At 56.4% G+C, this 8,279-nt stretch overlaps 1 protein-coding gene across 7 annotated transcripts in view; it reads right to left on the bottom strand.

Annotated features, from left to right (window-relative positions):
- Meis2 (Meis homeobox 2) overlaps nt 1-7,587 on the bottom strand; it is a 204,561-nt gene extending 196,974 nt beyond the window's left edge. For 2 of the 7 annotated variants that reach the window (XM_055598825.1, XM_055598831.1), the window contains exons 1-4: nt 4,837-5,129; nt 3,230-3,462; nt 1,469-1,610; nt 689-739 (exon numbers count right to left, since the gene is read on the bottom strand). In XM_055598825.1, coding sequence (XP_055454800.1) covers nt 689-739; nt 1,469-1,610; nt 3,230-3,462; nt 4,837-4,848 — 438 coding nt within the window. In that variant the 5' untranslated portion in view covers nt 4,849-5,129. Of the gene's footprint in view, nt 1-688; nt 740-1,468; nt 1,611-3,229; nt 3,463-4,147; nt 4,691-4,836; nt 5,130-6,408; nt 6,837-7,201; nt 7,265-7,384 lie in introns of those variants that run through there. The other 5 variants (XM_055598830.1, XM_055598816.1, XM_055598819.1 and 2 more) reach the window with 5 other exon arrangements.
- Nucleotides 7,588-8,279: the final 692 nt, after the last annotated feature.

Here is an 8,279-nt window from a genome sequence, read left to right as displayed (position 1 = left end):
AGAGAAGAGAAGAGAAGAGAAGAGAAGAGAAGAGAAGAGAAGAGAAGAGAAGAGAAGAGAAGAGAAGAGAAGAGAAGAGAAGAGAAGCGGAGACATTCTTTGGACAGAAAGGCTTTTTAGAACAACAAACCCGGAGCAAGCCTCCTCTCAGAAGAAGGAAATACTCCAGATGAATGGGGAAGCAGGGCCTTTGAAAGCGGATTTAAGTACTTTTAATATTGAAATCCTGCAAATTAGCAAAAGAATCGCACCCAAAAGTGGCCTGCGCCCGGAGAGCCCCTCACCCCCAACCCACTCACAGCCAGCCCTAGTCCATACGAGCTGTTATTTCCTTAAGAGCAGCAGCTTGGGACTCCAGCGCTGGTCCCTGCCCGCAGAGGAAATCACTCCCTTTTAGCCGCCTACTCCGAGGCCGAGACCTGAGAAGCATCTCTACCGGCTAGGCGCCACGGCGCCCGCTGCTTCCTCGGAGGGCTCCTCATCCCCTAAGGTCCTACCTCCCCCGGCTCGCTCCCACCACCCTAGGGGCTCTAAATAGGTACCCCCCCTTTCCCCTAGGAGGGTTCTGCTGTAATTCCCTGGAGCTCCAGGAGCAAATGGGTGAGACTGAGCTGGGGATCTGGCCCGAGGCTGAGGAGAAGAGAAAACAAAAACAAAAACAAAAAACAAACACAACAGCGAGCCTTACCAAATTATCCAGCTCTGGGTTTGAGGAAAAAAGAGGCTTTTCAGCACGAACCTATGGGAAGCAGAGAAAGTCAGAATTGAGTCTTCGGCCCATTTAAAAAGAAGAAAAAAAAATCCTGTCGGCGACTGATCTGGACTGTGGGACCCCGGTACCCTGGAAGGGCAGGGGCAGAGGAGAGGGCAGGGGGCTTTGATAAAATCCAAGAACCATATCGGTGTCTGAAGTGAGGGGGGCCGGTGGAGAAACAGCAGGGCCTTCAGGTCCTGACCCGGTGGGATGGGCGGTGTCCTACTCCAGAGGTAGCGGGGTAGGTTAAGGCGGCTGGCAGACCTCAGCACCCGCCTCTGCACCCAGGCCAGAGCCCGGCTCTCACCACCTCCAGCACCCTGGTGCCCGAGGGCACTCTTGGGGTCCCTCCCAGCCCTTCTCCCCAATTCTTGTTCAAGTAGCTGCAGGCGGGGGAAAAGGCCAAGCCCCAGATTAGGAGCAGGTCAACTTTAATTCGAGGGTCGAGCCCCTGTATTCCTGGCTGGGGGGAAAAACAAACACCCATATTTATCTCCGTTTCCAATTCGCCTCCAGGCTGAGGGATGGGGAGGAGGCGCGGAGCGCCGAGTGGGCCAGAGGAGCAGATCGGGTGTCTAGCCTTTTCCTCCTCTTTCAAGTCAAGCTTGGAGGAGAGGGGAGGGAGAGTGAAGGGCGGCTGGGGGTTGGGGAGGGTGTGTGTGTGTGTGTGTGTGTGTGATGGAGGTGGGGGCGAGCCGGTCAAGAAGGTTGGACCTGCTTGGCGAAGACCGCGATGTCCTCGTTGAAGGAGTCGGAGGAACAGACGTCTCCGCCGGCCACTCCGGGTTCCCGGGGAGTGCAGGTCGCCAGCTCGCACTTCTCAAAGACCAGCGCTAACAGAGGAAACAACGGGTGCCTAACGGGCAGCGCCACGCAGAGACACACGCACGGAGACGGGGTGCAGAGGGGAAGGAGTGAGAACTGTAATCAACAAGTTTCGAGGGTTTGCATTTCTTCTTTAACCACAGCAGGCACGCAACACACTGCACCCTCAGTCAGCCAAGCCTGGGCCACAAACAGAAAGGGAAACAGCATGGCTTTCCCCCCCCCCTCGGTTCACAGGTCTTTTCTGATCAGCTCTGGGAAGCCCCCCACCCTCCCACCCCCGGGCCACTTTGGCCCTCCAAGTCTGACACATACTCATTTGGGACGTAATGAAATAACCAAGAAGCCCGGACAATTTTTAGAGCTCGGAGTAGATCCTGACCCCACTCCTCACTTCAGAGGCGCCTGCCACCAACCCAGGACGGGGAACGCTATTTGATACCCTCCTCTCTCCACGGCCCCAAACCCGAATGGATCTAACGGGCATTTCAAACAAGGCCGAGGGGCTTCACCTACGTCCACCAAAGAGTGACATTTCCCAGTTTTGAGAAAGTGTTCTCATTTCTCCACCACCCTTCGCTTTAGAAGCGTGTTTGCTCTGTTTCCAGTAAAGCACCAGGGGTAGGGCCCAAATAATAAGTATGTTAAACCAAGAAAGAGCTTCCTTCCAAAGACCACATTTCCCCCCCCCCCCCCCGGCTTTGCCGCGCACCAGCATAAATAAACGGCGTTTCCAAACTTGGAAGAGTACGTGCCGGGCGCATTCGCCCTTTGTGTTCCTCCAAGCGGCTGGCTCTACACCTCGGGATGCTTGAGGCCTCAGGCTTTAGGCTCAGTTGCTGTTTACCCACTGTCCCCTCCCCTCGGCATCCCGCCGCCTTCCCCACCTACCCTCGGCCGGAAGAGCCCGGGTAGTACAAGCTTGGGACCATGCTCGGCCACCCCTCCCCGAGCTCTGCGAATATAAAATAATTTCCAGCCATTTCCCTGGCCCCCCCCCCCCCCCGCCCCAAGAACGGCAGTGTGCAGGCGGCCGTCTCTTCCACCCGGCTGCACTTCAAGCTCTGCCCCCTTTATTTACAGAGAATTAAGAAGTGAGTGATTAGGACTTCCTGGCCGACAGAAGCTGCCCTGATTCCAGCTCAAGCTGCGTTTAGTGACTCCCAGGCCTTCGGTAGGAAGCCGAAAGGGGAGGGGAGGAAGAGAAAGAAAGAAAGAGTGGGAGAAAGGAAGAAAGGAAAAGGAACTGGAAGTTTCTCCTCGGCTGCAGAAAACTTTCCTCTTAGTCCAGGCCTCTGCTAGGCAGCCTGAGACAACCAGCCGTGCGTCTTTTGGCCAGGAATCTTGTCCTTGGGGAGAAGGCCGGGCCAGCAAAATCTGAGGACTCAGTCCTCATCCAGGACTGTGGGGTCTGGAGAGGCCGAACCGAGGGAGTAGGGAAGGTTCTGTCTTCTGGTCTTTCGCTCAAGCGGCCCAAAGAGCTTCCTCCCTGTCTCTCTCTATTGCAAGCAGCAACCTCCCCCCCAAGCCCGTGCAGAATTAAGTCCCCACTTAGCCTCCCTGTCCATCCCACCACCACCACCACCAAAGACAAACACACGCACTCACGCACACTCACACACAGTAAGCTGGGTCCGGGGGTCGGTTTACCCGTAGATCGCGTCCTTGTCTCTCTTCAAGGCGTCGTTGACAGCAGATCCCATGCTGGCAGGCATGACATTGGGGTGCGGGGCGTGCGCGCCGTAGTGCTGCGTGGCGTGGAGTGGCGGCCCGTGGTTGAGGTGGTGAACCGGGGGGATCGGCCGCGGCGCGTGAGGGTCTCCGTACATGGAAGCGGGAACCCCTACTCCGTCCATCCCGCCGTAATGGGGCAGCTCATCGTACTGTCAGAGCCCGGCACAGGGGGGTGGGAGTGGGGGGGGGGACGGTGGCACAGAGAGTAAGAGGGAAACCCAGGAGGGCAGGGGCAGGAAGGCGAAGGAACCCGGAGCGGAGAGGGAATGGGGTAGAGATGAGGGGGAGAGGGAGTAAGACCGAGGGTTGGGGGGAAGAGCGAGAGAGCAAAAGAGAGAGAGAGAGAGAGAGAGAGAGAGAGAGAAATAAAAACAAAGTGAGAAAGAAGAAAAAGTACCCTGCACAAGTTGAACACACTACAAACCAAACCAGCAGAAACCACGCAGCTGAAAGTTGGGAGAGGAGGTCTGTAACGTTGTAAATGGAAAAAGTCTGAGCTGAGGACCGGCATCCAGAGAAGGGAGGTGAAGGCGGAGAGGCCGGGGACGCCGGGAGGCCCGGCTCCCGCCGGAGGCTGCAAGAACCCCAGCGAGCCAACCCAGGGAGAAGCTGAGGAAAACCCGGGATCCCACCCCTAGCCCCCTCCCTTCGCCTCCTCCAGGAGATCCAATAAATCAAAGGGCGAAATGAAACAAAATAACGAGAAGGGAGCAAAAGAAGAAGAAGAAGAAAAAAAAATCAGGCCGAGAACGCCAAAGTGCAGGGGGAAGCTGGGACCGGTGCCTCCCCGGGGGGCTGGGAGCAGAGGGTGGAGAGGAATAGCGTAAAAGTTACCAGAAACATTATCTAGCAGCGGGTTCCCCGCGTCCTTGTCAATTTCAGAGACAAAACAAGCGGCCCAGGCTAGTCTAGGCGGCGCGGCCCCGGCGGCGGCGGCTCCTCCGCAGCCCGCGCCCGCCTGGAGCCGCGCGAGCAAGCGGCGGAAAGGGGCGCAGCGGCGGCGGCAGGAGGAGAAGCCGGGGAATCGCGCCGCCGGGGGGGTTGGGATGGGGGAGAAGAAAAAAAAAAAGCTGGAGCCAGGCGAAAGCGAGTAACAATTGTACACACGTCCACACACGCACACCGCACACACGCGCGCGCACACGCACACACGCGCGCACACACACACACACACACACACACACACACACACACTCCACTCCACTCGCATGCACTCGCTGCCCGCCCGCCCGCTCGCAACAGCGCTGGGACACGCGCGCCCAGACACGCACACACGCACGCACACACACATACACACACACACACACACACACACGCAGAAGCCCGGGGGGGGGGTGGTGAAAAGAAGCCGGCGAATAATTTTGCTACTATTATTCTTATATTATTATTATTTTAAAGACTGGCCGCCATCACCGAAGGAGCAGCGGCGGCGGCGGCAGCCGGCTCGGAGGGAGAGGAGGCGCGGGGCAGGGCCCTGTAGGAGAGGATTTATATCGAGGTAAGTGTTGGAGATTTAAACCTACCCTTTGCGCCATCAGTCTGCGCTCCAATAAACTCCTGGAAGTGTCGTCTATTTAATGTCCCAGTCCGGATAAGAAAGTGAGCTAGGTTGAAGAGTCCTTTTTTTTTTTTTTTCTTTTTTTTCCAAACCAAGGAGACTTCTCCCAATTTTCCAATGTTATTTTTAGGGGGGAGGGTAGGGGAAGCCCGGTCAAGAAAACGAAGAATTTTTTTCAATGGTATTTCTTCTTCTTTTTCTCTCTCTCTTTCTTTTTTTTTCCTCTTCTTTCTCCTCCTCCTCCTGATCTTCCTCCTCCTCCTCCACCTCCTCCCCCTCCCCTCCTGCTCCTCTTCGGTCCTCCTTTGCCCCTCTTTCTCTTCTTGATCTCTCAGTTGCCAAAAAAAAAAAAAAAAAAAAAAAAAGAAAGAAAGAAAAAAAAGAAAAAAAAAAAGAAAAAGAAAAAGAAGAAGAAAAAAAAATTTGTCAAGCCCCCGAACTGAAGGTTATGAGCGGCCAGTCAGCAGCCCACATGTAACCGAACTGTCGAGTTTCATGGCTTTTTGCCACTCCAGCTGTCAATCAAAGCCCGGAATGTCAAGGTAGTGAATGAATGATGGTTGATGATGATGAAGAGGAGCAATCTTTCAGACCCGTTTTTTTGTTTTTTTTTTTTTTCTTCCAGTAAAACTCCGCGAGGGGTTTCTGCTTCTTGAATCTTTCCTCCCCCCTCCCCCCCTCTTAGCTTTGCCCCAAAATAGCTCTAATACGATCCTCTCTCTTTAAAGTATTGTTCAAAGAAAGCCAGGAGGGGGGGAAAAATCAAGGAAAAAAAATGAATAGTTTGCAAAAAAAATTGGACTTCCTCCCCCCTTCTCTGCTAGGTATTTTGTCTCTCCCTCGCTCGCTCTCACTCGCGCCCGCTCGCTCGCGCTCTCTTTCTCTCTCTCTCTCTCTCTCTCTCTCTCTCCCGGGGAGATGAGTGAGTGTCAGTAGGTGTTGGCAGGTTGGCTGCAGCCCGGCTTATAGTAGAGGCTCAGTTTGGCGGCGCGGGTCGGCGGCGGGAGAGCGGAATGACGGAACCCGGAAGTCGCGGTGGCCATAGCCCGGCGCGCGGCGGAGACACATCCCGGGAGCGGGGAGCTGGAGCGAGGAGGAGCGCGCGGCGCGGAGCCTCTGATATGCAGCGAGTGCGGTCGGACGGCCCCGGCGGCGGCGGCGGCGGGCGGGCGGGGGGTGGGGGGGAGCCGCTGGGGGGGGAGGGGAGGCTGGAGCGGGGACGACCGGAGCAAATCAGCAAGCCTGCTTCTCCAGGGGGACGGCGAGGGAGGGGGGAGGAAGAGGGGAGGGAGGGGGGATGAGGGAGGGGGAGAGGGGGAAGGGAGGGAGGGATGGAGGGAGGCACAGAGAGAGGGAGAGGGGGGGAGAGAGAGAGAGAGAGAGAGGGAGAACACGCGTGATTGGAGATGGGGGGGAGGAAGAGAGAGGTGGAAGAGGACAGGGAGAGCGCAGACAGGGAAAACTGCAGAAAGCCACAGGGAAAGTACAGTACGGTACAGCCTCGGCTCCTCTTGATTTTTTTTTTTTTTCAACTTACTTCCAGTTTATTTCCCCACCATTCCTTTTGGCTCCTGCCTAACTGGGTCGCGCTGGGGATTTTGGGCATGGCGCTTTGGCTTTTGTTCGCGTCAATTCCGCGGTCCCCTTCCTCTCCTGCCGGCGGATGGCTAGGTCCCGAGTTCTGCCGCCGAGCACGCAGAGCAGCAAGCCCGGCCGACCGCACCGCCGCCGGGCTAGATTATTATTATTATTGGTTGTTGTTGTTGTTATTCTTGTTGTTGTTCTCTGTTGGTAAAGTGGTACTTTCTTCCTCCTCCTCGTGCAGACGCCGAGCCCCTTGTTGTCAACATTCATTTCATTTTTTTTTTTCTTTCCTACTACAAGATGGGAGCAGCTGAACTCCGAGCGTAGGTCCCCGTAGACTGTGGACCACCTCCGGGAGTCGAGGGGGTCCTGGGCGGAAAACTGGAGGGAGGAAGTGGGGTGAGAGTTAGTCGGGTAGGAGTTAGCGGAGAAGGAGTTGTTTGTTGTTTACCGGGACGGCGGAGCGGACTGTGTGCGAGAGAGAGAGAGAGAGAGAGAGAGAGAGAGAGAGAGAGAGAGAGAGACAGAGAGAGAGAGAGAGACAGAGAGAGAGAGAGAGAGAGAGAGCGCTCGCCCGCTGTGCGCCTCTAAAGTGGGTTTGGATCTGGAGGAGAGAGGTTAAAAAGCAGAGAGGAGAGGAGATGCTCGCGAGGAGTGGCTGGAGCTAGCCGGCCAGCTTTGTTGTGGCTGCCCCCGGGCGCAGCGGCCGGTCAGCGGTAGCGAGGGCTAAGGGCCGAGTTAATTACCCCGGGCAGGTTTCTCTGGAAGGGGATGATGGCCCTGGCTCCCGAGAGGAGGAACTTTCTCCCCCCCCCCCCCCCAAGGAGAAGGAAGGCGAGTGGGGTTAGGAAGGTAAATAGCAGACAAGGTTTTGATAGAAACTCGTTCTGGCCGGGGTCCCGCCCAATCCCAGCTCCAGCTGGCTTTACCTCCGAGCTGCTGTTTCCCCGCGGCTGCGCGTCAATCAGGCCCCGCGGAGGGCTGGGGGCGGAGCTTCGGTCACCCGGCGCGCGGGGCCGGGCTCGCCCCGCCGCCACCCGGCAGCTGGCTGCTCGACCCAGCCGCGCACGGGAAGCGCGCCCTCTCCCCAACTTCTCACCCCTTTGCCCTGGGTTCCCAGCCCCGGGCCCAGAGACCCCGCACACAGAGTGTGCTGCTCCACCGCGGCCTCCCTCCCCAACTCTGAACCCATTCTGTAACGCAGCAAAGCGGCGCCTCCAGCTCGGGTGGCTTGGACTGGACTTTCTCGTGGGGGGCGGGGGTGGATGGGAGTGGTTAGGAAGAGTAAAGTGGAGTGTGTGTGCGTGTGTGTCTGTGTGTGAGAGAGAGACAGACAGACAGACGGACACACACAGAGACAGAGATGGAGGGAGAGAGGAGACGGGGGGGGGGAGTGGAGGGATTTTTTTTCTTTCTTTCTTTTTCTGTTTCTTTTTTTCTTTTTCTTTTTTTTCCCTCTTTGACATCTTCTTGGTTTCTTCTGAAGCTTCCGGGCATCCCAAGCTAGCTAAGACCCCTTGCCTGCCGAGACTCCGAGAGGAGTCTGCGGAAATTTGGCCTCGTTTTCCTAGGGCTGGGGAATGAGCTCCGGAGGTCAATAAAGCCCTCCAAAAATGATGAATGATTGAGCACCTGTGATGATGATAGTGATTACCAGAGCAATTAAACAGTTTGATTAAATGAGCCATCATAACAATGATGTCTGCGGGAAATCGGCCCTCACATATAAAGCCGGTGTGGAGGGGCTTGGCAGAGGCACGGGGAGAGAGGAGGAAGAGAGAGAGAGAGAGAGAGAGAGAGAGAGAGAGAGAGAGAGAGAGAGAG

Source organism: Psammomys obesus, unplaced genomic scaffold, assembly GCF_907164565.1.
Source record: "Psammomys obesus unplaced genomic scaffold, mPsaObe1.curated_primary_1811, whole genome shotgun sequence".
Taxonomy (NCBI): domain Eukaryota; kingdom Metazoa; phylum Chordata; class Mammalia; order Rodentia; family Muridae; genus Psammomys; species Psammomys obesus.
Note: the sequence above shows the minus strand (reverse complement) of the source record. Positions and strands in the feature narration are given on the sequence as shown.